The sequence below is a fragment of the Pieris brassicae genome, chromosome 4, assembly GCF_905147105.1.
Source record: "Pieris brassicae chromosome 4, ilPieBrab1.1, whole genome shotgun sequence".
Classification (NCBI taxonomy): domain Eukaryota; kingdom Metazoa; phylum Arthropoda; class Insecta; order Lepidoptera; family Pieridae; genus Pieris; species Pieris brassicae.
Window position 1 is genome coordinate 10,491,723 of NC_059668.1, and position 27,748 is coordinate 10,519,470.

The 27,748-nt window shown below is 34.0% G+C and overlaps 4 protein-coding genes, 1 long non-coding RNA gene and 1 other non-coding gene across 12 annotated transcripts; 2 read left to right on the plus strand and 4 right to left on the minus strand.

Annotated features, from left to right (window-relative positions):
• The first annotated feature begins 39 nt into the window (after positions 1–39).
• On the plus strand, positions 40–6,051 carry LOC123708038. The gene is made up of 2 exons (XM_045658492.1): positions 40–371; positions 488–6,051. The coding sequence occupies exons 1-2, from the start codon at positions 321–323 to the stop codon at positions 5,777–5,779; spliced, it is 5,343 nt and encodes a 1,780-aa protein (XP_045514448.1). The 5' UTR covers positions 40–320; the 3' UTR covers positions 5,780–6,051.
• A 193-nt stretch (positions 6,052–6,244) lies between these two features.
• LOC123708812 lies at positions 6,245–7,328 on the minus strand. Its single transcript, XR_006753656.1, has 2 exons — positions 7,151–7,328; positions 6,245–6,806 (listed from the first exon to the last, which is right to left on the minus strand). It is a non-coding gene; the product is annotated as an uncharacterized LOC123708812 (long non-coding RNA).
• A 77-nt stretch (positions 7,329–7,405) lies between these two features.
• On the plus strand, positions 7,406–19,761 carry LOC123708809 (thioredoxin reductase 1, mitochondrial-like). 7 transcript variants are annotated; one of them, XM_045659709.1, is made up of 10 exons: positions 7,406–7,543; positions 8,801–8,869; positions 11,541–11,761; positions 12,326–12,400; positions 15,510–15,870; positions 16,337–16,565; positions 17,308–17,395; positions 17,658–17,908; positions 18,386–18,577; positions 19,121–19,761. In XM_045659709.1, exons 1-10 carry the CDS (start codon positions 7,483–7,485, stop codon positions 19,248–19,250), a joined length of 1,677 nt encoding a protein of 558 aa, XP_045515665.1. In that variant the 5' UTR covers positions 7,406–7,482; the 3' UTR covers positions 19,251–19,761. The 7 variants fall into 7 exon arrangements, with proteins under 7 accessions (XP_045515665.1, XP_045515667.1, XP_045515668.1 ...); XM_045659711.1 differs by having other exon boundaries at positions 12,326–12,331; XM_045659712.1 differs by lacking the exon at positions 12,326–12,400.
• LOC123709153 lies at positions 8,033–8,139 on the minus strand. The gene has a single exon (XR_006753697.1). It is a non-coding gene; the product is annotated as a U6 spliceosomal RNA (small nuclear RNA).
• On the minus strand, positions 8,696–10,617 carry LOC123708811 (C-factor). The gene is made up of 5 exons (XM_045659718.1): positions 10,481–10,617; positions 10,038–10,089; positions 9,743–9,933; positions 9,349–9,498; positions 8,696–9,247 (listed from the first exon to the last, which is right to left on the minus strand). The coding sequence occupies exons 1-5, from the start codon at positions 10,595–10,597 to the stop codon at positions 9,023–9,025; spliced, it is 735 nt and encodes a 244-aa protein (XP_045515674.1). The 5' UTR covers positions 10,598–10,617; the 3' UTR covers positions 8,696–9,022.
• A 393-nt stretch (positions 19,762–20,154) lies between the features above and the next one.
• LOC123708810 (matrix metalloproteinase-25-like) lies at positions 20,155–27,350 on the minus strand. The gene is made up of 9 exons (XM_045659716.1): positions 27,160–27,350; positions 26,783–26,935; positions 26,293–26,402; positions 24,876–25,034; positions 24,338–24,609; positions 22,795–22,982; positions 22,103–22,247; positions 21,534–21,794; positions 20,155–21,178 (listed from the first exon to the last, which is right to left on the minus strand). Exons 1-9 carry the CDS (start codon positions 27,253–27,255, stop codon positions 21,027–21,029), a joined length of 1,536 nt encoding a protein of 511 aa, XP_045515672.1. The 5' UTR covers positions 27,256–27,350; the 3' UTR covers positions 20,155–21,026.
• Positions 27,351–27,748: the final 398 nt, after the last annotated feature.

Consider the following 27,748-nt stretch of genomic DNA (forward strand, 5'->3'; position numbering starts at 1 on the left):
GCCATGCGGCATGCATTTGATTAAAAAAAAGAACTATAGTCTATGGTAAATGATATAGCTTCTCGTAATGCGCTACGATTTTATAGAATGTGTTTGGAAATAAACAGTTTTGGGGTATATAATACAATATAATAAGTTTATGTGTTGTTATTATTGCGAGTTATGATTGTGCTTTCTGATACTTACAAAAAAAACATGGTTTAGTAAATCTGATAACACCAATCTACGCTCGACAAGGTGACGCCATTTTACGGGAATGACCAGCCCGCGGCTGCCTCATACTAGGCCTGATGTAAGGAACGCTGTTCTCAAACGGATGCATGGAAAAAGATCTCGATTTTTGTACTCGTACTGGACGTACGATTTCACAGGTATTACGGCAATATGTAATTGTTGTTGTTGATGTCTCAAATCAAAGTTGATTTCCTCTTGTTTGAATGTCTTTTGTTTCATGCAATGAACTATAGCACGTGTTTTATTTTTTTAGAAAACTATGGAAGATGGTAATATATCAAATTCGAGAGATGATAATAATTCCCCAGCGGCGCCATGTAACTTATACGGTGATCGTGCATCATTAGTAACGGCAAATGGACACGAATTCGCAGGCGAACCTTCGAGTCCCCCGGATCAGACATTTGAACAAAACCGGCAAAGTACTGATTCTCAACATGATGAAAAATTAAAGAAACGAATTAACCCTTTAAGAATACACCTTGGGAAAAGACCTTTTGTGGACAATTCTATTGCCTATAATACAGTGTGTAAAAAGAAGAGACTTCTCGCAGTGAAACCAAGTGAATCAAATGTTAAAAAAGTGAACATACCTAGAGTCCCTAAACTAATACCAAAACATATAGATCATAAGTTTCATAATGTTACATCACAATTTGTGGATAATGAGCAAGATAAACCTGTGCCCCGTCTTGTACCCAAAAGCCAATTATCACAATTTAAAAAAAGTAAGATTGAAAAGAGCCCCCAGCTAAAAGATTATGCTCAGAGCTTAGGTTTACAGCCAATGGTAAAGTTTAAATGTCGGAAATGTTGCTCTATGTCATTTAAAACATTAGCAATGTTGAAAGAACATCAGTTAGTATGTCGAGCTCAAGCAAAAGAACCAGCAATAAGCCCAGGTAGTGTAACTCATGTTGACACAAATACAAGTGGACCTTCTCGGGTAACTCGCAAAGTTTATTTATGCTCAGCTTGTGGAACATACTATGAAAATTGGAACTTGTTCTTACACATGAGAGAAGTACATAACAGGCATATTTGTTTATTTTGTCTAGGTATGTTTTCAAAAGCTGAAAAGCTATCATCACATTTAACTAACAAACATTATGTACAAGAGTTCAATTACAATTGTAAGGAAGAATTTCGTAAAATTTACAGTGGCAGCTTTTATTTAATGTGCTGTGCATGTGATGAAATATGCAGTGAGAAAGATGATTATTTTAATCATGATTGTAATAATATTAAGCCAAAACCTGTTCCAGTTCTGATTAGTAAAAATTCTTTGAAAACCAATAACATGAAGACTACGAAAATGTGTTTAGAGAGTACCTCAAATGGATCTATTTCAAAAGAATTAATGAAACAGAATGGTGATAAAAAGGATGACAATGAACATAAAATTGAAACAATCACAACTCAGTCCCATCAAGCAATATCCATCAACAGCATAGCTAACTATGAAAATGGAAGCAGTGATTTAAGTTTTAGTTCAAGTAGTTCCATTACAGACGGTAAAGATACAAGTAATACTATTGACTCTGCAATAGAAATGGAGAGTCCAAATTCTAAGGCTTTTGTAAGCCCAAATACACAGTTGGCTTCACAAAATATCCTGAATGGTGAGGATAAGGTTCATACTAATTTACATGATCATTGTAATTCTCCATCCACTAGTGAAACACACGCTTCAGTACCTGACTCTATTCTATCAAAACCTGAGGAATTACATCCTCCAGAAAAGGAATGTGGAATAAAATTAAAGCTCAGCTTAAATAGTGCCAAGTCTCCAGTAATTATTAATTCAACTGTCGACCCCACTGTAGGTCAACAATACTCGCAAAGTCATAAACCACCTACACGAATTAGAAGGCCTCCAAAACGATATGAAAAAGAAAAACTAGGTGAACCTGTGTCACAACCTAAAATATCATCAATTAAAATGACAATTTGTGATAAGGCAGACAGCCAATTTGTTAAAACTACATTTTATGAGAACAACAAAGAGACAACACTAGTGAACAATAACATTGAACATATCTGTAATACATTTGAGACAAATTCAGAAAATGCAATTAAAACTACAATTTATGATAATAGAATTGAAGAGAATAATACCTTAAACAGGGTTCCTAAACTAACAGTTAGAGTTCCCAAAGAGTTTCTTGATAAAACTTCATCTAGTGATGAATCTTCTGATAGTGACAGCAGTGAAAAATTAACAGTTGATGAAAATGTGAAAAAACTAGAAGAAGATAAAATAGAGGTAAAGCTTTTACATGAGCCACAAGCCACTTTGGAGTCATTGAAAGTGTTTGATCCAGTAGATGAAAATGTATCAAATGAACCTGCCGAAGCTGTTGTAAATAATGAAGAAAATTCACCAGAAGTAGCTATTTCTAAAACTGAAGTGAAATCGGAGCCTAGAGAGCAGGATGCTGTAGATGAAATCAATGTGGAAGAAATAACTCCAATGGAAACTACACCAGCAATTGAACTAACACTTGATAGGCCCATTGATAAATATCCTTTAAAAAGCTTACTAAAGGTGTTTTTAGGGTTCACCTATTTTAATTGTATTTATTGTAATCATGCACGTAAAATTGCAGTGAATTGCAAACAGCTAGCCTCTCACATGGTCGAAGAACATAAATTTTCAGCTACAGTGAACAGTATTACTGCCGAGGAGTTATTGCCAGAGACAATTGCTGCTAAAATTAAAATTAGGGTTGATGAAGGCTCATCAATATTCATTAACTTGGACTCATATGATAGTGAAGATATGTGTGAAAACAATCAAAGCCGTGTAAATTTTGAGTGTTTTCAGTGTTATATCAAAACTCCAATTCATAAAGATCTCTATTTACATAATCGAAAAATGCACCAGAAGTCTATATTATTATGTATTATGTGTAAAAACAACTTTTATACATTTAGTGAATTACTGTGTCATTTATGCCCTGGAACTTATGATTCTGATTATTTAATTAAGTATAGGTGTTGCTTTTGTAATATAGACTCTATATCTTCATCATTTAGATTAATGGTGCATCTTCGAAAGATACACCATACCTGTGATGTATGTTTAGAATTTTGCCAAAGTCAGGCAAAGCTTTCCAACCATGTTTGGAAACATAAACTACATCATTATTGCTTTCGTTGTGGTATTGCATATAGAAATAAACCGGATATTAATAATCATTTATTCTGGAAACATGGGACTGAGAGTGTGTTGTGTAAAAAGTGTCTTCAGAAAAAGTGGCCTCATGTATATCATTTCTGTAACCCTCCAGCAGTGTTTATATGTGATGAATGTAATTTACAATTTACAAGAGCTGTTTGTCTTAAAGTGCATAAAAGACTTCACTCATGTGAATTCCCTCATTTATGTACTGAACAAGGGTGTGAAGAAAAATTCATTTCTAAAAAACTTTTAAAAAAACACATAGAAGACCATACAAAAAAAACATTCATAGAAAGTCTTGATGGAGAGAAGCCTAGTGCACCTAGCAGTAATAACGAAGCACCTAAACAGATACCCGTTATTGATTTAGTGAATGATACTCCTAAGATTGTGGTAACTGAAGCCAAAACTGAGACAGACCCTGAACTGACTCCTAAAAAGTTAAAAAAGAAAAAATTAAAAGATAGAGATGCTTTAATGCTGGATGTTAACCTACCAGCTTTAAATTTATCAGAAAGTGATAGCAGTGATGAGTCTGATAGTGGACTTCCACCTTCTGTAAAAGATGAGCTGCAGGATATACCTAAAGTGGAAATACCAGAGCTATTAGATAAAAAAGACGAGAGTACTAATGCGACAAAAAACACTGAGGTTGATTTACCTAAAGACGAAGAAAAGCCTGTATCGAATGAAGTTATTAAACCTGTGCCTTTTGAAGACGAAAAGCCTGAGCCTGTTTTAGAAGAAAAACCTTGTGAACAACAAGTTTTAGAAATATGGGATAACTTCCAAAAATATAATATGGCTAACAAAGTTGAACAGCCAAAAGAAAAGACACCACCTCCTCCAAGAAGAAGACATGTTTGTGAATCTGACCATGACTATTGCTTGATACCAACAGATATGAATGGTGATGAAAAGTCATTTGATATAGATAAAAAGAAAGCTAAAAAATCTCCCAAAAAAAGACATGGCGATTTTTCATCGTCTAGTAGTAGCAGTAGTGATAGTGACTCCAGTTGCTCCTGTGGTTCAAACTGTAGTTGTTCTTCTAGTAGTGGCTCATCTTCATCAAGCTCTTCTGACTCTGATTCATCAGATGAGTCTGGAAATGAACGAACTAACCCAAGAAAGATGAGAAAATTGTCTCGGAAAACACTTCAAAATAGAAGAATGAGCAATGGATCTAATGTAGATGTTATGGGTATGACAGAAACCCCTGTCCTTGTTCCAGAAAAAACAGAACCTACTATTGCTGAAACTGATCTAGAGACAGATGAAAGTGAAACTGATGAAGAATTTTATGACGCAAATCCTCAGCTTATCGCAAATCAAATACAAATTGAAAAACGTAACCAACAAATGCCCTCCTCTGTTGGAATCACGGATGGAATTGATATGTCAGAAGTAAAGAGTTGCTCAACTCCTGTTAAAGAAGAAAGAGAGCCAAAACAAGAACAAGATGAAAGTAAAGAACGATCAAGCAGTAAAAAGAAAAGTAAAAAGAAAAAGAAATCTAAAAGTTCAAAAAAACATGCACCTATCAAAATTAATATTCCTAAAGACATTATTACAAAATCGGAACTGGAAGCAGCACCGCCCCCTTTGATTCCGAATAAAATAACTATATCGCTTCAGTCAAATACAGTACAAATTCCAAAAGCACCAGAAGCACCACCTACTTTAAATGTAAAATCATCAAATCCATCAAAACCTAAAACTCCGGCATCTGCGGCAGATAATAAAAGAGCCTCTAAAAGAAGAAGAGTTCCTAATAAGTTTTATGGTTATTCAAGTGATGAAGAATCAAATACTCCACCAGCTCTGAAGCCCCAACTGCCACCAAAACTTGAATGGAGAAAAGAAGACTTGCCTTCGCCTGCCACCCATAAAACTAAAAAAGAAATACCGTCAACCACTATACCACAAAAACTATTTAATTATACTGAAACAATAAGGCTGAAAGCTCCCATACCAGATCCTGAACCACCGCGATTCTTAATGAATTCTGAATCAATGGAATCCAGTGATTCTGATTCAAGTCGCGAAGGGGCTCTAGAAATATACCAACCAAGTGTACAAAATACCGCACTTCCACCACAATCGTATTTGAATTCTGGCACATCGAGTTTACCATATGCTTTCCAGAGACCAGCTGTCCGAGAGGCTAAAGAGGGCGAAAGCGTATACTGCTACTGCAGATGTCCCTATGATGAGGTGTCGGAAATGATAGCATGTGATGCCGAAGGCTGTCCCATTGAATGGTTTCACTTTGAATGTGTTGGTATCATGGTACCGCCTAAAGGCAAATGGTACTGTCCAGAATGTAGGAAAAATCAAAGTCTCTCAGGTTACAGATAAGTCTTAACACAATTTAGGTGTATATAACATATTGTTATCTGTATATAATTTATTGACGATTGTAGATAAATTAGCTTTACCTGTGTATATCTTATATTAGTTAGGTTGTATGTGTAAGTTTAGGATATTAGGTCTGAAAATTGTATCTTTGTTATTATAAAAGTACATGTTATGCTTGATCCTGGCTATGCGGCCAATACTGTAACCTGGCAAATTGTTAATTGAAATGAACTCAACATCAAGACAAAATATAAAGCAATTTTTGATACCAATCTGTATCTTTTTTTAGGCTAAATCCTTTACCTTATTAAACAGAATTTTGTAATTATTAATGCCTCCAAACTTCCTTTAATTGGGCTTCAATAAATTACTATAGAATTAATATACTATCGAAATTCGTAAGTGCATAGTTGGTCTACATTCTATTATTATTATTAAAGCTTTATTAATTGATTCATACAACAATTGGTTAGTTTACATTTTTTAATATTGGTATTAGTTGTGTTAGTATAAGTCAAAACATTCAAGTTAGATTTAATTTTTTTAGACTAGACCATAGTTTTTGTATGACATGGGCCTTTTACGGTAAAAATCTTCCATATTTTTCCAGTTCTCTTTGTGTTGAGCGACATTCATCCAGGTTTTCCCGGCCAGCTCGGTAACGTCATCTGTCCATTTCTTTCCAGTAGTTTTGTTTTGTTTATTCTCCTCAACTTTAAGATGCTTCTTTATACTGCATGCTGGCAAGCCAAGTTTTCTTGGTGAAAACCCACGTTTGACTTCCTGTTTCCTTTCAGAATTTCTTATGGGTCCAGTACTTCTTCCAAATCGCATTTGTTCTTCTATCTACTTCGTTTTCACCGCTGTTCTTGTCGAAAGATACTCTCTACTCTGATTGGCTGGCACAGACTATTGAATAAAGTTCTTGTTTTTGTAGTGTTCATGTATAGGCCGACTTTCCCTGTTTAGTGATTGAATAATTTTTTTTCTAGTTTTGTAGCCGTCTCACTGTAGATGCTGCTACATTCTATAAAAGCCAATAATTAATGAAATTTAAGCAGATTGGTCATTTCCGTATTGTAGACTTTATCGCAGAATTTGAAGGTAAGGAAATCATTCTTAAAGTAATTGTAAATCTAAATGGTTTGTAATATCACGAATGCAAAGCTGATAAAATACAATAATATTCAGTCCGGCTTCTAACGAAATACTCACTCATATATGATTCATGAGATTTCAAGGGCGAGTTTTAAATCGATAGTATGTATTTTTAAAATAGTGTTGAATAATAAAATACGCATTATTGTAACAGGCGTAATGTGTTTGACAACAACACATTTTATATAATAAAATATTTTATATTACACTCACTATAACTTGATAGAGATCGCTACTGCTACATAATCCATAAAAATTATAAATATTCTGAATTCTCTCTGTGAGCAAGGAAATGCACAATCTGTTCAAATGTGTATATGTCAAGAGTAACAACCATAATTTTGTCTTTAAAGCTAAATAATCCAGTTACAAAAATAATATTAAATAAAGGACACTCCAAAGAGTATACTAATTTAAGAAACCTATTCAGACAATATTGAGTAGGTATTGTAATTTCAAATGAACACTGACAATGTCAACATATTTTAACCGATATTTATGGAAGCTCGTCGTTATAAATATTAAATTATTAAAAGTGTGTTAATATGTCCAATCTTCCTAACTTTATAGAACTTTGCCCTCATAAAAATACGTGTAGCAGATTCGGTATGTCAAAAGTAATTAAGTTTCTACATTTGTAAAATGCGATTTTCCATAGGTATAGGGGATATTACTTACTATTTTACACCTATTTTAACCACTAGGCTACGCTTAGCACTGCTCTTATTAGAGCGTGGTTTATGTGCTGGACACTCCCTTGAGAGAGGTGAGCTTTGGCCCGTGCGGGGCCGCCTTTGGATGGTGTTTCTGTTCGCACCCTGCTGATACAAGGGGATTAGGGGGCGGGCCTATAGCCCTTGGTGGGGGCTTCAGCGCGCTGCAGGAGACATAAGCTCTACTCGCTGCGTGCAGTCGATGTTGGGGGGTTGTTCGGGGTGTCAGTCTGGGGCCAATTTGCCCTGGTGTCGTAAACCGTGGTAGTGGGCAGATTCGCGGCTGGCGGTCGAAGTCGTGGTTTCTGCCCTAATGTCCTAGTACAGCTCATGCGGGTACTTGTATTGGTCTGGAGGCCTGGAGTGTCACGGCGCGATGTTTAAAAATATGGAACGCTTCAAAATTTGGCGTGGCATCCTTACGCAGGGACCATGCTAATCTTCTCTATATCGTTCCAATTTTAGTATATGTACTGCCGAAGCGAGTACACTGCTCATATAACTTTTCTGGAACGTATTATATTTGAGTTATTAATTTACGAACATAAAATTCCTACAGGCGCTTTTTTTACGTATACTTGTTTTTAACAAAATATAATCTGAATGATACTATGTACAAGCATGATATAAAGGCTTATATAATTATTTACTCACATGATAAAAGTAATCATTTAAAATTAAGTCACTTGCTATTTTAGTAAACCTAGATTTGCGACCTGTTTTTTTTTACTTTACTTCTTTAGAAATTCCATTAATTAATATTTGATTTATATAAGGTATTCAAGCAACCATCAATTTATAGCCTGACCAAAGGGGTGTTTTGTTTTTTCTTAATTAATTAATATTTTTGTCCTTGAACTACGTTTCTATAATGCATTAAATTATGATTGAATTACAACGAAATCTTCACCGATATTGTATTATATTTTAGACAATTAAACTGAAAAGAAGCGTTACATCAAAGCAACTGCCTATGCTTGTCATTTTATTTCTAAAAACTAGCCTAGTGTTTCTTTAGGGGGATATGAATTTAATTTTGTAAACATTGGAATAAATTCGTTTATATTCTTTATAGAAACTTTATTGAAATATGTACCACCTCTTGTCTGACAAATTTATCTCGTCTGACTTCTAATTTGTCTGGTTACAGGAAATACACATCCTAATTTAACTGTCCATGCAGCAATAATAAAAGAAACAATAAAACCTCTTTGGGAGGGTAAGTAAGCTTTTTGCATTTAACAGAAGAATTACATTTGAAATAATTCTAAACTAAATCATAATTTTTAAACAATAAGAAGAGACGCTGTAAAGAATGTTAATTATAACATATAATGTTGTTACTTTTCCTCGGATTGCCGCAAATATTCCATTACCATGGCAACTCAGTGCCATCATATTGAAAGAATTTTCCAGTGTCTTTTTCACCCAAATTGTCAATGGTTTTAAAAATGCCCGAAACGCTCGTATCAACATCGAGTGGTGCATTTTTACCACCCATGTCAGTTTTGACCCACCCTGGGTGTATAGAAGCAACGAGAATTTCGTCTTTCTTTAGGTCAATGCTCATAGATTTGGTTGCCGCATTTAAAGCTGCCTGAAATTGTAAATACAAATAATTAAACCCCACTGAAAGTGTAAAGTACTGTTGAAAACAATTTTATACTAGTTAATATTCTAATTATTTTCGTTATACACCTTTGAACATCTGTACGGATAAAATCCTCCTTGGTCATTTTGAGCTATGGATCCTAAAATGGAACTCATGTTAATGACCGCAGCTTTTTGTGCGCCCAAGGGTTTTGTAGAATTAATTACCGCTGCTTGTCTTAATAATGGAATCAAGGCCTGAAAAAATAATTACAAATTTGTTATAATGTAACACTTCGATAGATTTGAACCAGATGTTTGTTTATCGTCATTGAAGCTTTATATTATTTGTTGGAATAGTTATTATCGTTTGTATGCTGCCCATACCTTTCAGAGGTAAAAATTTGGAAAAAAATATAGATTTTGTACTCACGTTATTATTACGCACGTATTCGACATTTAAAAAAGATATTGATATACCTTAGTAAGATTGATGTCTTACCTTAGTAAGTAAAATTGGTGCGATTGTATTAACCGTAAGATTTTCCAAAAGCTGATCTGCTTTAACTAGGTTTAGTTTAGTGAATCGTGTGGTCACCCCAGCGTTGTTTATTAATACGTTGAGACCACGGTCTCCTACTACATTTTTTATTTGCATAGCTATATCATCTAATTTTTCGTAGTTTGTTACATCTAAAACATTTAATTCATAGATAATTTTGAGTCATCATCATACACGATGGAATTATTCATAACTATTGTTTAATATTAAGTCGGTCATAAAATGAATACGTTACCTAATGTCAATATGTGTAGTTTCTTATGTTCATGAGAAAATGATTTGAGCTCCTGCAAGGTAAGAAATTGTTGTAATGTTGACTATAGCGCATAAATATAACTGGTTATTGTTTTTTTCTTCCAAATTACCTCGAACCCTATAACTGCAATGTCATCCTAACGTACAAAGAGTATAGAGGAGTGACGTCATCAACATGACGCAATTTAACAAGTCATCGTTATTGAGCCGAGTGTTGCCTACATAAATCGCTCGTCTTTTGCATTTGCCTCCCTTCTCTTTCTAAATTTTAATCTTGAATTGTTCTGTTAAATATTACTACGCACTTCGGCTTCGATATTTTAAAAAGGTTTCAAGTGTATCATAAACGTGACTAAGTGTTAAGGTGAATATTAAAGTGAAAAAACATGGCACCAATAGGTAAGTCTTAAAATTAGTACTTACCTTTGAAACGTTGCGACAGGTTGCGAAGATATTTTCTACTTTGTCGTTTTTGAGTAGAAATTTTACCATTCCATGGCCTAAGCCTCTATTTGCACCAGTAACTAAAACAGATTTCATCGTGAAGAAGATCTTTTCAATAATTTAATGACGTGTGGTTAACTTAGGTTATCGTGTTTCTGGATCGACCTCTTTGAATATATTTTTCCTGTCATTTACAAAATTTGTATTACGTCAAAATGACAATTTTTAATAAATTTATGAGGATACGTAATTTTATGAGACCTTATAATGGGGCCGGTAGTTTTGTTGTGTTGGCGAAGCGGACGTTTTCTAGTAAGTTTATTAAAATCCCTTACCTTGAAGTAATTATCTGAGTAGGTTTATCATAACCTCATGCGATGTCTGTGTTTCACAATACTTAGCAACTATTTAGATACTTATATTCATAAACTCTTCTATGAATTTCCTATAAAAAACATAATATACATTTTTTTGAATGATGTTCCTGAACGTTGTTATACGAATATGTATTGTCTCTTGAATACAATTTAGCTAAAGGCTTCTAGTTGAACAATAGGTTTAAAATTAAGAGTCAATTTAAAAAAAACAATTGTAGAGATCAAACCTAATTTCTAGCAAGCTTTCACAGTTATGGGTTTAAAAAAACCCAAAAAATAGGTTCTATCTTAGTATCACAACTTCTCTCAATTTCTGTTTTTTTTTAAATATATTTCCTTAAAAAACTGAAAGATTTGCTTTATTTATTGAATAGGTTGGATATGTTGTTGGCGTAGCCCAAATTCAGTTCTATCATTATCTGAACAACCAGGTACAATTTGGTTTTTGTATTGTTTTGTGTCTAAACAATATTGCCTCATGTTCATGTTTCAGTCAAATATCTCTGTACTTACTGTTATGTACTTTCATATATGTCACTTGAAAAGAAGTGATTTAAATTGTGAACTTAGGTTGTGATAACAATTTAAATAACTTTTTATATTTACTTGGATTTATTATTACAATCCATAGTAAAATTTAATTTGTGCTTGGGATATTGTAGATGGGGCGTTTGACTATGATTTGGTGGTGATTGGTGGAGGTTCAGGGGGTTTGGCATGTGCCAAGGAAGCAGTAAACCAAGGTGTGCGAGTAGCCGTATTAGACTATGTAACTCCATCACCACAAGGAACCAAGTGGGGTCTTGGGGGGACATGTGTGAATGTTGGATGTATTCCAAAGAAGTTGATGCACCAAGCAGCAATACTAGGAGAAAGTATACATGTAAGTTTTATTACAATTTAATTCTAATATTTATTAGTTTTAGGCTAATTTTTTTTAGATTCTCAATATCTACAAATATGTATATTGAGAATCTACAATATACATATTTTTTATAATATATTAGTCTGTTTACTCTGGATATAAACTTTTAGAAATAGTTTTTTTTTAACAAAACCACACTGCAATTATTTCTATAAAGCAACTGCAACAAAAATGTCACAACAAACTCAATTGACCTTTTTTCACAAATTGTTTTCATTTTCTATAGTTCTTAACCAAGGTGTTGTGTAATGTAGAAAATTTCATGATAATAGAGATCAAGTTTGCCACTGATAATATAAAATTGATAAATGATTATTGAGATTTTTTTTATGATGAACATTCTGGTTTTAAAGAATAAAGTAAATGTGTTTTTTTCTAAAGCATTAATTTATGTAGAAAATATATAACTATTATACATTTTAATCAAAAAACTGTTTATAGAAAATATCATGTATATATGGCTGTTTATAAATCTGTTTTATATATTTTACTTTCATTCCTGATTATAACATTTGATTATAGAAATTGGTAAGTGTTCCTGACACCCCCACCATCAAAACCTACCCAATTCCTTCCTGTTCCCTGGATAACAAGTCGGTAATATTATAAATATGTATTAGTATAAGTAAATACATAAATATATAATTTTGTTATAACTATAAATGGGACTACATATTAGTGTGATGAACTTTTTAACCCTAATATTATATTTTAATTTTATAAAATATCACATTTAAAACTAAACCAACAATTATATTTTTTATATAGATATAATTTAGCCATTACTTAAGAATATTATGTAACTTTGAGCTAATTATAGTGTTTCTTTAGTTTTTGGTAATTTGTGTATTATTAAATATTCTCTTTGTCTCTTGATGACTCATACAGTTATTTCTAAATGTATAATTTGTCCTATGTAATAATTATGGTTAATAGGTTGTTTTATTATGTAAATAATTTTAAATTCAAATGGTATTTCACATACAGGAGTCCCACGTATAATATTTAGAATCTGCACTTAGCGGTAAGTGTTTTCTATGAGTCCCTGAATATTATCCTTAGTTCTATATAATGTTTTTTTGGTACTATTATCGCGTGTCCTAGAAACTGCACTCGTTAGATACGAGTTAATGCTGTGTCATACTAATTTGATGTTATCGTGTCGAGGTACAATACAATAATCAAAATAATCGACGGCATGATTTAGTTATCGTTGCTATATGAATAAAGAATTATATGCTTTAATAAAAAAAAAAGTACATTAAATTCTGGTGTTACTTTTGTATATAATAAATGATGTAAATAAATTTAAGGAATTGCAAATTTTAACTTAACCAAGTCTATTTTTTAATATATTTCATTATAACCATCTGCAATCAGCTTCTTGTCTCTTTTATCAGATTTAATGATATGATTTTCGGCAATTAGGGAATGTAAATCAAATAATTTGTTTTCCGAAACACGCAGTCCGCCGTAAAGAAGAGGCCCGAAGCTTAGGGGTTGACGTGTTGCTGAAATCTGCTTTTGTATTGTTCGGTTGATCTTTTAATGTCGTCCTCGGTAGTGGTAATTCCAGTAAAGTCAATATTTATGAGAATTTTATACAATAATGTTTCTTTTCAAAGGCCAAACACAGGGCTGTATGAGACAGTAATTCTTTCGAAGGCTTTACGTTTTTTTAATAATACATATATATAACTACTCTGCTTTATTAAGAAAATCTTCCATTGACAATATTTTAAGAACCTTACCTACTAACATCACTATTTGTATAAAACTCTTTTTAAAATATGCAAGTCATAGATAATATTTATTTTTATCTTATGCTTAATGCTTTGAATAAACGACAGTGACAGTCGACACAGGACAGTGACCTTCATAGCTCCGTTGGGGAAGGATATTTTTTAAATTAATATAACGCTACGATATTGCTGTAACTGAAACCCAATAACAATTATGTTAGTTTTACTAAGCTGATAGATTCGATATCTATTATCGATTAAAAGCCCCTAACGTGTTTGTTGTTCACTCGGGTTGAAAGGTAATTTTAAATTCGTAGTATTAGCGCGTTTAACCAATTCAAAAGGGCATTAAAGATACAATATCAGAATGAGAATAGTAGACTGAACTTGGGACGGCTGATGACGACGTGTATCTCGTTCGTATATATGTCGCAGTAAAGTAGTTAAATCAGAGAGTTAATTGAATCTTTAGACAGTTAATTAAATGTCGATATTCAATCAAGTCGCCAGCATTTTGATTTAAATAAAGCAGCGTCGAAAACGTTTAATTATCCGTCTGACCGAAAGCCAGCGTAACAATGTAAAACAAGATGGTTAAACAAGACTCCGCCATGATTATTTCATCTGTTATTGTTATTTCGGTGTGATGATGAAGAACTGAGGGCTTGGAAATTCCGTGTTTTGCTTTATTGTAAATGGTTAGTTTAGTTTATGTTAGACTAAATGAAATCAAATAAAAAACCACATGAACATCTTAATTCCTTCTAAATTTAAGAGGAAAATCCCCAAGTTGGCATCACTGAAGTTGTGTTACCTTTTCACGCCATTGAGACTTTCGAGAAAATGAAATGTTAAGCCGCACCAGGGAGTTCAATATACCATACTGGTGCAGCTACGTGTAACTATACTTTCAACATAATGTATGTGTGCCTCAAATCTATTTATAGAAATATTTAAGAATATATAGAGCTTGTTTCCGTATCACTTGTGTTGGGCTTAGCCTAGTAAATTTATGTTCGGACAGACTTCTATTTCATAATTTATTAGCCTACATCCATTAGTCATAGTAATCTTAAACTATATCTTGACATTAAAGCCACGCTGTCCCATTGAATTCCGATTACCTTGATGCAGCAATCGTAAAAACATTAGGTACCAAGTAACTGCTGTGCGTTTAGCTAAGCTTGTATTTTATTATCTACAAATGGAAGTTGCAGGACAAAGTCAAGAAGACAAGACGAATTTTAGCGTCTGTTTATTATTTTCCGAGGAAGTAGGTGTTACTTTTGGCCGTTGGGTCGCCGTTTTGTTCTTGTAAAACTGAGTATTTGACTATGTATTTATCCTTTGTGAGCGAGTCTTAATTGCCCACAGCTGGATTGAACGAAACGAATATTCGACTATTAGACGGCATAATGGGAGAAATAAAACATGTGTACTCTTTATAAACATGATACGATAATAACTTGTATTGTAAGGTGGTTATTGCTATCAATGTGGTTTACAAACTTTATATTTTATATTAACCTATACGCACGACATTGCTAATTACTAAAACTATGTAATTTCCGATTTCCGAAGACTCGTGACATTTTGTTGTATGTTGTAATTATGTCGATAGGTCGCTAAAAACTTTCAGCGACTGTACCAAATCGTACACATCGCGTCTACAAATACAATGTTACTATTGAGAAGTATTATATGTCTAATAATTGCAGTGTTGTTTTGTTAACATTCCTTTATATAATTATCCAATAGGAATATTATATATGTTTAGGATTTCCGCTTTTAAATAGAATAATAATTATGGTTATTATTCGATATTTGCCTGAATGACTCACGGCTTACGATGACGTAGAATGACAAATATAGTATTGTGAGTAATTCGAAATTATTGTATGCCAGCCAATACCTAAATATTAACATATATACAAAGTTAACGAGCCTTTTTTTTTTAATTCTAGGAAGCCGTAGCATACGGTTGGCAGGTCCCAGCATTAGATCAGATCAAAATAAACTGGACAGCACTCACCGAATCAGTACAAAATCACATTAAATCCGTCAACTGGGTGACCAGAGTTGACCTTCGGGATAAGAAAATTGAGTATATCAATGGCTTGGGCGCGTTTAAGGATCCGCATACGGTTGTCGCGACGATGAAGAACGGTAGCAAGAAAGAGTTGACTGCAAGAAATGTTGTAATAGCGGTGGGGGGACGGCCACATTATCCAGATATTCCTGGCGCAATGGAATACTGCATAAGCAGTGACGATATATTCAGCTTGGGACATCCGCCTGGCAAGACATTGGTGATTGGAGCTGGATGTAAGTGTTTTTGTGGTCGTGAATACATCGTCCCTAACAAAATAATCCTTTTCAAAGAGATTTCAATGTGGCATAGAGAATAGAGCGAGCATTTGGGAACACTAAATCGAAATAAACTTAGTTGCTTTCTCAGACTTTCTCTCTCTTTTCTTTCTTCACATAATCTCTTAGAAATACATACATACATATTTTTAAAAACATGGTTTTAATTGTTAGGCCCACAGTTAAACACTTCCATCAGAAAAATATCGTTTAATGTCAATGGTTCTACCATTATGTGAATAAAGTACACAATAGAAAACTAATACATTTAAATAAATTGTTTATCATACTTAATTGTTGTCGATTGAGTTAGCGACACGATTTACTGTTCCGTTTAAAAATCAAAATTAAATAAAGTGTGAAACCCCTCAGGCAGACATTGTCGCCCTCGTGCTGAGTCAAGTTTTTTTATTTATATTTCCAGATATTGGTCTCGAGTGCGCCGGCTTCCTCAACTCTCTTGGTTATCCAGCAACAGTGTTGATCCGTTCGGTACCTCTTCGTGGTTTTGATCAGCAAATGGCTTCGATGGTCACAAATGAGATGGAGATGAAGGGAGTGCAGTTCCACCACAAGGCCATACCTGTCTCAGTTGAGAAATTGGAGACTGGACAGCTGAAGGCGAAGTGGCTGAACACCGAGACACAGAAGGAGTGAGTATTATTGTATTAGTTTAAATTGTTTTGGTATTCGATTAACTATCTATGTACATATATTACTCAGATACTTCCTACAGTAAAAAAACAAAAAATTACATTAATCCCTCTCGTAATAAAATAACATATTACATCATCCTTTGTTACAAAAGATACACAAAAATATATATTTAATTTTCCAAGGAGCTCGGTCATGTAGGCCTCTTTCAACTGGCTCCATCTCTCTGTATCTTGAGCATTTTTTTTCAAATCTTCCCCACTAATTTGTTTAAGCCTTTCAGACCACCGAGTCAGAGGGCGAGCTCTCTTTCTTTTCCTTGGTGGCCTTTTCCACTTTGTTCACTCCTAATAGTACAAATGAATTGACTTTTATTAACAATGAAGAATGTTAGCAAGTACACAACCTGAAATATCTAAATACCTTGTTAGTTTTTTACATGCGTCCCCATTCCCCCCTTAATAAAAAATACCCATACAGGTAATTCTTCACAATATATATGTTTTTTGTTTTATGTCATACATAAAACAAAAAACAGAAGTGCTACTATTGGAAAAAATTGGTTTCATAACTAAACAAGGCTGATATGCGTTTCTCCATTCTCCATCTTTGGGCCATTAAGTTGTTGCTGTACTGCTAAAATAGAATAATGTTTCTTTTAGCAAACCGGCAATAAAGTTTGGGAGGGACGTTTGGTTTACTTTAAATCTCAAGTTTAGCTCACAAATAATGATTTTTCAGGAGTGAAGATGTATTCGACACAGTACTGATGGCAACAGGACGGTATGCACTCACCAAACAACTCAACTTGGATGCGGCTGGAGTCTCAGTAAGTATATTTTATTTTCAACCTTTAATGACTGTAAATATTATCTGTATATAACAGAGTTCCAGGGGTTTTATGTTTAGTTTAAATTTATATTATTTTTACTATTAAAGTTACTTTTTTTTAAATATATTTATTTATTAAATTTACTTCTGAAATTAACTATAGATTTCATTTAGATACATTTAACTTTTTAATTCTTATTTTTTCAATTCTTATTTTAGTATAGATTGAATATTTATTGATAAAATATAAAAATTTTCAGACTTTATCAACAAACGGCAAAATCGTAGCTGACACGGAACAGACAAACGTACCACACGTATATGCAGTCGGTGACGTGTTGGAAGGTAGACCCGAGCTGACTCCGGTGGCCATTCATGCCGGAAGACTGTTGGCGAGGAGAATGTTCGCGGGGGGAAACCAGCAGATGGATTATGAGAACGTGGCCACCACTATCTTCACTCCGCTCGAGTATGGATGTGTGGGACTTAGTGAGGACACCGCTGTGCAAAGGTATTTTTACTTATATTTAAAATAAAGTCTATGAATGCGATGACCTCAAATAATAAATTTTAAAGGTTAGATTCCACAATAATACTTGAGAAAGAATGCAATTAGACTAACTTTTATGATTAGATCAGATCTTATTGTCTTTTATTAACATATCTTTTACACATTTATAGAAAACACTAAAGGGATTGAAGCACGCACCCTGTAAAGGAGGCGAAACGTCGGAAAATTTTAAAATTACGTAAAATACTTATAAGTTAATAATAATACATAAGCTACAATCCGTTAAAAAAGTGTTTTCTTTAAATGTGTAAAAATTAGTCTAATTTCACTCTTTCTGAAGTATCATTAGATATAGATTAGATCGGTTACATTTACATGATAAACTAATACATAGTAATAAGTTAAGGCATATATATATAATTTAACAAATTAAGTTCATATATAAAATAGAAATTATTAAGAAAATAAACTTGACAGATTCGGAGCCGACAACCTGGAGATATACCACGCGTATTACAAGCCGACCGAGTTCTTCATCCCCCAACGTAACATTCGCAATTGCTATTTGAAGGCCGTGGCCTTGAGGGAGGCCCCGCAGCGTATTCTAGGGCTCCACTTCGTGGGCCCCGTGGCTGGAGAGGTCATTCAGGGCTTCGCCGCAGCTGTCAAGTGAGTTGAATGGAGAAAATCAAATTCAATTTTAATTATTCACATTTATTCTAATGTAGGCGGAGTCGGTTAAAAAATAAGCGCACCGATACATCCTAACCCAACTTCACAAATGGACTTGTATTGGCGAATTGTATCTTATTTTGTCCATAAAAAGAGCAGAGGCGATGAGAACTTGGATATACTGGTCGTGGTTGGTGAAACAGAAGGCAAAAGATCACGTGACCCTTCACCAACCAAATGTTCCGATCGGGTGAAACTCAGCGCCCTCAAAACTGGGCACTGTAATAAGAGTCGCTGGACAGAAAGCGGATGCTCATACATGAGCTGCCGACTGAATTTAGAAAGAAGTTAAAAAATAAAGTTTCTATGTCTGGGCTTTAAATTAATGTAATATTAATGAAGCAAGTACTATATATAAACAAAAGATTATGTTTTTACTATCTATACTCATTTGATTTTAATGTCATGAATCTATTTGGTGATTCTTTACATAAGAAATTAAAGATTATAATATGGAAATAAATATTATTTATTTTTCAGGTGTGGTATAACAATGGAGCAATTAATGAACACAGTGGGAATCCACCCAACTGTAGCCGAAGAGTTCACTCGCCTTAACATCACCAAGAGGTCTGGCAAGGACCCCAACCCCGCTTCTTGTTGCAGTTAAATCAGATTTTAATTTAAATGAACATAATTGTGGACGGACATAATTGTGGACGGACATAATTGTGATCGGAAATAATTGTGAACGGACATAATTGTGAACGAACATAATTGTGGACATCTCCGCTATGCAAATAGTACATATTGCTTTAATTCCTCACTCAAAAAATCCGTCTTCGTAGTTAAATAACTTCTCGAGTGAAATGTCAGGGATTTATTGGTTAAAGAACAAGCTTAAATCAAACAAATTATTTACTATTTATTAATAAGTACATACACAAAGCGGGCATTTATATTTTATTGAACTCTTGGGTGCTCATAGCTCTTGCCTATGTTTAATGTACAAAAAGACAGTTTAAATAAAATGTCATTACCAATTAATTAGTGGCGTTTGCAAGTTTTCACATTCACCCAGTATTATTGTTGTTAGTACATTCCGGCGCAAGCGCTGAATAACCGATCGTAATTATTTGTTATATTATTGTAATAATTCTTAATAAAGTGATATATTTGTATGTTTTGTTATTTGATATCTGTGGTTGGTTTGAACTGGATCATACCGAATATTCGGCGAGGCCCCTGACCGAATATTAGGCAAAACTATTCGGCTGGATTTGAGCGCCAAAAACTTATGGATATTTTCTTAAATATTATTATATATCACGTCATGATAACCCGTATACATGGTGGCAACCAAGGAAATTTGAATTTCCGTGTTTGATTAAGATTGCAGAAAAATATTTGTCCGCGCCAGGAAGTAGTGTTTATTCATAGCGCCTTTTTTCTGAAGCTGAGATGGTCTACGAGAAAAAAAGAATTAACTACTTCCTAAAGATGCAGAAAAGTGTTTCTGCACCATAACCTTCCCCTTCTAAATTTTGATTGTGAAAATAATTCAAATGCATAGACAAATTCTTAACATGTTTAATACAGATAATGATTAAATTATGTACCTGGTTTATGTACTACTTAAAGAATGATTATAAAAGAAATGAGAAACTTACCCTTCTAAATTTTGATTACCACAATAATTCAAATACATAGAATCCTCCATTTTTCCAATTCAGAAGATGATTATGTACCAATGACTACTTAAATGATTATAACAGAAATAAAAATTTGAATATATACGTAATCAATCGATCTTAATTTTTCATTTACCAATTATTTCTCAATCGAGATTCAATTCTATATTACCTAAGGTGGAGGTGTCGATTCCCAGCGAATCAAGGTATGGCATGAAACTGTTGCCTTAAGGAAATTGACATGATATGTGCCTGCAATGGCGGAACTTTATATATAGTATGTGTTTCGTTATATTTTATTTTATGTAAGTTACGTAGTCATCAGCTCTGTACCTGACTTAAGGCATGCCAGCTTCCTGATGTTTCCCTTCACGGTACGACTGTTAATAGTACACACAGGCAGAAAAGTATAAAGATGCACAAGTGTGATTCGAACGCACGAACTCACGGTTGACAGGCGGACTCTTAAGGTATTAGCAGTGCTCGATACTTATATACATCGTTATATAGTTATAGCATCTTTAGTTTAGTTCCAAACACATGCACCGAGCGCTGCTCCAAATTTTCATTGAAAATTAACAGATTTAAGCTAATTAAATAAAAACACATTTCAACATATATTAATCCGGGTTGTTGCCCCAAACTCTTTACAACCGCATTCGCTCATTCAAACTTCTCTTATGAGTAACTATCACATACATTTGTAAAACCTGTCACTTAGCTATGTATCTCTTGAAGTATAACGCCAGAGAATTTTATGGTTCATCATTAGTAAGGTACCTTCCCATTTCTGGCGTCGCTTCGCAAGGGAACCATATTTGCGCTGTCGGTAATGGATAGTACTCGTGTGCTTGAATTAATGTGTTATCAAATCGCCAGAAACGTGGTCCTTGGAAGAAAAACGTATCTGAAACCACGGCGAGGAGAATAAATAACGTATATTATTTAAACACAGGAAAATTAAATATCAAAATAAAGAGAATTTTATAACTGTAAACTATCCCTTTTGTAACATAGCAAGGCATTTGTTACCCACCTGTTAAGCAGGGTTGTAGGTACGTGGGTTCGATTTGTCGTAATATGTAATAATTATTTGGAGTTGGACAAGAGAAGGTTGATCATTTTAAAATATGAACGAAACGGATTTTGTTTGTATGCATAGTTTTAAAGACGGTAATAAAATACATGGTCACTACACTCTTTCACTTGAATCATATATATTTAAAGTTATAAATTATGTTAAGAAGATTATATTATATTACCTCCTTTCCATACAATAGCTGCATTAACTGGAGCAGGGACTTTTCTCCAGGCAGACATCATCTTTGGGTAACCTCTATCCATCTTTTTTGTATCCTCATTGTATCGCCAGAATCTCTCTTCTTCAAATAGGTAGGTCTTATTATTATAGTTAGATATGAAGACTGTCGTCAGCTCCGATACTTGTGGTGGGACAGAGTATTCTGTGATCCTCCCGCGTTTTATTAAACGAAATCGAGAGCTGAATTCCCAGTAATGTCGGCCTAGAACAACATAGATAGAATAAAGAGGACTGTTGGCCTAGTGGCTTAAGTGTCCAAGTCATATAGCGAGTTCAAATGAAATCAAAATAAAATCTTAAAATGCTAGCAACGCAATCGCGAGTCCTCTGGCATTAATAGTGTCACTTAACATCGTAGTAAGAATATTAACATAATGTCATAATATTAACTTAAGGTATAATTGTTGTCAAACTAACCCAAAAATATCGAATTCATGGAATCGAAGTATATTCTTTTAATAAATACATATGTACGGCCTATAACGGATGATAGTGATGAGAAATACTTACTCCAAAATATAACTATATGTCCATTTCGTTTCTCGTAAATCGTTTTAATAACATTAATATATTTTGGTAGTCCGATAAACACGTCGTGGAACTTTTTCGGGTATCCTTCTTCTATCTGCTTTCTTTCCGTCAACACCCACACCCACTGAAACATATTCCATGTCAATGTTAACCTAATATCTGTACAACGTACAAGTTACACATTCATACATATTACACTCAGTCATGCACTCATGAGTGTTATGTATCGCGTATGCTGTTAGAAATTAAAAGGAGAATTGGTTGTAAACAGTTTTAAACAAATTCTAATAATAAAAATATATTAACTTTGTAATGAGAGCTGGGAACCCTGACACAGTACTTTTTACTTAAAAGATTTCCCAAATCTTACAAATTGTAGTGCATACTTAAAATGAACTCATTTTTATTCTATATTTAGTGCGCAAGTATATGATTTCGTCATGCGTTTAAACATTAACGGTGCTTTGATGAATTTTTCTCAGGTACAACTTACGTTGAACTTATAAATATTTTGTAAATTTGTATAGTTATTTATTTGATGTATTAAAAATAATCATACAAAATCATGTATGTAAGTTTCTGACATTTAGATTCGTTCAACGAGAAGTTGGACATGTGATATTACTGTAAACATTGTATTTCTAGACAACCAGCTTGTAATGTGTACCAACCTCTTCTTCGAACACAAAAATCTTTCCCTGTATGACCTGTATCGTGTCATAATATGTGAAGCAGAGATCAGGAATGTCATCTTCATCTATATCAGCTTTTGTGAAGCGAGGCACAAGAGACGAGCGGGAGGCCACTGCCTCTGTTGTCTCCTCCGAATCTTCTTTAGAGTTATCATTTGTTACTGAAGCTATAATTGTGGAGAGTTTTAATTAGTTTAAATTGATTCAACCGACAAAATGTAATACTAGAAAACACCACATTGCAAGCAAGAAGCCAGTGAATATAGTTAAATATATTAAATATTTAAATATACACTTCAGTATTATAAAGGTAAAAATTAAAAGAATGTGAAAATTTGAGCAATGTCTATTACCTACTTCTTTATGACTTTATTTTTTGAAAAATGATCTACTGTATGCAACTTTACAGAAATTGGTTAAATAAAGTTAAATTAGATAAAGTTTAACAAAAGGCGTTTATTATCATAGACATGAATACAAATAATACCATTTTTTCATTTTACCTTATTACTACTAAGATTATTACAGAATTTAATTCATTATATTAGAATGATTACTATCATTGTTATCGTTATTATGTATTTTTGTTATTAATGGCTTCGAATCAACGGTGGTAGTGACAAGAAAAAGATGGCGCGTTACCGAAAAATGTGACGCGTAACGGAAAAATGTGACGCGTATCCGATAAAGAAGTTACACTTCAATAAATTTATTTAATGGCATACTTATATAAAATTAAAACTTCTCATTCTACATATACAAAGTCGTAGGTCATAGTGTAAATATGAAAACTTGATAAGTATTTCCATTATATTAAGGTAGTATACCGTTACAGAGTTTACTTAAACTCAAAATAACTTTATTCATATAGGTAACAAAGCTTACTTACGAACGTCAATAGAAAAGATGTTAAATTGATTCTAAATTTATATTAACTATCAGTTCACAAGTCAAGGGGCGTAGAGCGGGCAAGAAGAACTGGCAAGAATCTCTCCGCCACTCTTTTTAATCGCCATATTTTGAGTCATACAAATTGTCTGAACTGGAGCAAATCAATTCCAAGGATAAGGATCATTTAAATAATCGTCGTTTAATGTTCAGTAAAGTATTATAGTAAGCAAGATACATCTAATACCACATTTAGACTCAGAACTCGGTACTGCTGCTGCCTTTATACCAGTTGCAATATCGCCACCTGTGAGTGTTCACAGTCCCTTACTCTGTAACTTTCGCTGACGATATTGTCAGCCGATCTCATTAATGAAACCAAAGTTGCGACATCAGAGCTTCGGTTATTGACACAATAACATCGAACTTCGAACATACATGTCGGAATCGGTATCGCTGTTGTTATTGGAAGTTACACTGTAAGGGTGCTTGCTAGGGTGTAAGAACAGCAGTTCTTTCCTTTGCTACTGAGGCACTCGTGACAATGGCTATTGCATCAGCAGGAGCTGTGACAGCGCGCTACTTACACTGTCCTAACAGGGCTGAGTTTAGGGGCATATAAATCAATACTCACAATACAACTGTTGCATGCCCGATATATCATCCTCGTGCAACTTCTCCACTGGCACTTGGTAATAAGGGTACATCACTGATGCCTTAACATTCGAGTGTGATAGGCCTAACGCGTGGCCTATTTCGTGCACCGCGACCGCGAAGAAGTCTGTCACATCATCGTCTTCCTCGTCTGGATTGTCAGCCCACAGCTCGTCATCATCAAAATGCATCGCGCCGTGAGGAGGTGGAAATGCGTGGGCGACTACACGGCCTGGACCATCGAACGGAAACCTGCAAAAGTTCAATATACAAGATTAAAACTCTAATTCAGCTGGTTTAGTTATATTACAATAAATAAAAGAATTTTAGGTTTAGATGTTTTTACTACAAAAGGAGGTACTTTATTTAAGAAACTGAAAATCATCTTTTACACCTTCAATTTTTCAATACGAATAATTAAAAATAATAACTGTTCGCTATTTTACGCTCTAAATAACCTACAGTCAGCTAAAGTAAAACAAATATTGTTTACAGAACAAACAGTTGTTTAGACTTACCCATCGCCATGGTCTTTGTTGACGAATGAAACTAATATATCTGGTTTGGTATCGCGTTTAAGAAAGGTCAGACCTCCATGCGGAGCCCACACTGCAAGACCCGCAGCCATCAATGTCTCCACCCGAGATTTTTCGAGAGTGCTTGTTCCATTTAAAACACTAAAAACATCGAAATCGAGAGTCATTAAAAATACTGTTTATTATAAACTATAAGATATAATATTGATTCATATCATTACATAGTATTTACATAGTATTTATATTTAACATATATTATACATAATATATATATATATATATATATATACATAATATTAACATAGTATTTTCTTTACGAGTGATGTGATTTACTAAATATGTATCTATATATATACAGGGTGGCCTCGGAGATTTGCGGTTTTGAAAAATTTATAAAAAAAGAACCAATAGTAAACAAATTTATTTTTAAATTAAAGTTACATTTGGGAAATTCACTTTTTGAAAATAAAATTATCTAGATGTGCACCATCGTGCTGCAAACACTATTCGAATCTTGACTTCAAATTGCGCGGAATAGCTGCCATTTTTCCGCGGATATTGGCCTTCAGCTAGGAAACTATGGTCAGATTATTGAAGTTGAGTCTACTTTTCATGTATCCCCACAGGAAAAATTCTGGTGGGGTGAAATCCAGACTCCTAGGTGGCCATGAAATGTCACCTCGGCGCGAAATGAGTTTTCCAGCAAACATCTCCTTTACGACTGCCAAACTCTCGTTTGATGTACATGTGGCGCCATATTGTTGAAACCATGTCGCACTATTGTACCCGTGAAATTCTGACAGCTGCGGGATAAATAAATTACGTAACATGGCTCAGTATTTACTGTCACAGAATTTCCTCGCTGGTCTTCAAAGAAGAAGAGTCCGATGATTCCGTGTGCTGAGTCACTATCTGCTAATGCCAAACTGTCACTATCTGCGAATGCCTGCGAATTGTGTTTGAAACGTGGATTGTCTGAGGCCCAATAACGAGTATTTTGTTTATTTACATGCCCATTTAAATGAAAACGCTCTTACGAAATCACGTCGAAATTTGTGATCATTCGGCTTCAAATCTTGCACTAGTTGAAGTTTATAGGGATGCAATAGTAAATCATTCTTCGAAATTCGGCGCAAGGTCGTTACAGATCCCCCGCCGCCTCCGCTCCCATTCGCCGTTTCAACGCTATAACGTTTTTCAATTCGTACGCCTCCGTGGCCCACCCTGTAAATATCCTGCGATGTTGTTTTCTCGCACTCGTTCAAAATGCTCATTCGAAATTTATGATTTTTTTACGTAAACGGGACCCTGTGCGAGGGACTTTAAGCAACGTCAACACCGATAGTAGTTTTGTGGGTATAAGTGTTTGTAATGTATTAAATTATTAATTGGAGTTTACCTGTAAGTAATTGTCTTCTTATCCCAGCCCTGTTGAACGATATATCTCTTGTCTCGATTAGAGGATGTAGTGACGATGTCTTTTACGCCACATCGTTTCGTTTTGAACAGCTGTAAGATAGAGTTTTAATTGATCATTTTCATATTTAGATGAGTCAGTACGTTTAAACTGACCTTGAAAAGCCTGAAGCTGTTTATATTTGGATGCAATAGTAACATTACTTTGGAAAGTTAGTGATTTAAAGCGCGATTGTTGAGAAATCCGGAACGAATTCGAACCCTATCTGTGTTCTAATAGATATTTTTTTCTATACACACAATACACGAACGTTAAAAATTTCGCTAAGAAACGATAAGTATGACTCCCGTATGTCAAACCCAATACGTTTTAATATTGGGTGTACGTAAATAAATAAATTAATGGATATCATTTTGATCACAAGTGCGATATTAGTTAATGTTAAGCTTAATTTAAATAATAATAAACTAGCCTTTTCAGTTTCTTGATCAATTTCTCCCGTTTGTGGCAGTCCGGCAAATGCCTGCATCTTTCTCACGCCATCTGCTATCGCCTTTTTTGTGTATGTATAGTCGATGCCTTTGATTCTCTCTGGGAGGTAGCCATAATTTGTCAAGAACTCTTTCTGAAACAGTGTTCAATTTTAATTATTGAGTTGGATTTAAAATTAATACCCAAACATGGACAGCTAAGCCGCTACCACGGATCAAACAGACCATCAATATGTTGGACGAAACGTCAAGTATTCAGTGAAATAGACACAAAATTAATTACGTAACGATAAAACTAATAAAAATAACGAAAATTTTGTTTGTGAAATAAATAGGTCACTAAAAAGTAAATTATTACCACGGACAGAACAGTGAGTTCCTTTTGCAGAGCGCTTCGACAATTCACCGAACTAAGAAAAAATAGCACTAAATAAATTTTCACGTATATATTCATCGTGATGAAGAAACTAAATGACGCCAGACTAACAAAACTTGAACTTTGGCATGAGATAATGTTATTATAATTATAGATGTAAACGCTCTGTCGGACATGAGTAATATATTGAAATGAACGGAAATGCACATTAATCATTACTTTGTATGGTTCATCGGAAGCTGGGTATGACATAGCAGTTCTGAACATCAAAGAGCTGAACTATATGGTTACAGTTATTATTATAGTTATATATATTAACTACAGGAACCAAACATCTTAAGTTTGTTTTAATTTTCTATTTATTAATTTTGTATTATAGGTAAATAATTACATACGTTGATTATTATTATGGTAGGAGGACATATTATGTAGGTTGTGAGTTTTGTAAATACTTAGTTGTATCTTGTTTTCATTATGATAATATCCTCTTTTCCTATTTGAAGAAAGGAGGGCAGAAGACGTTATAAAGTAATATATAAGAGAATAGTAGGCACAACTTGAACAGGAAGAG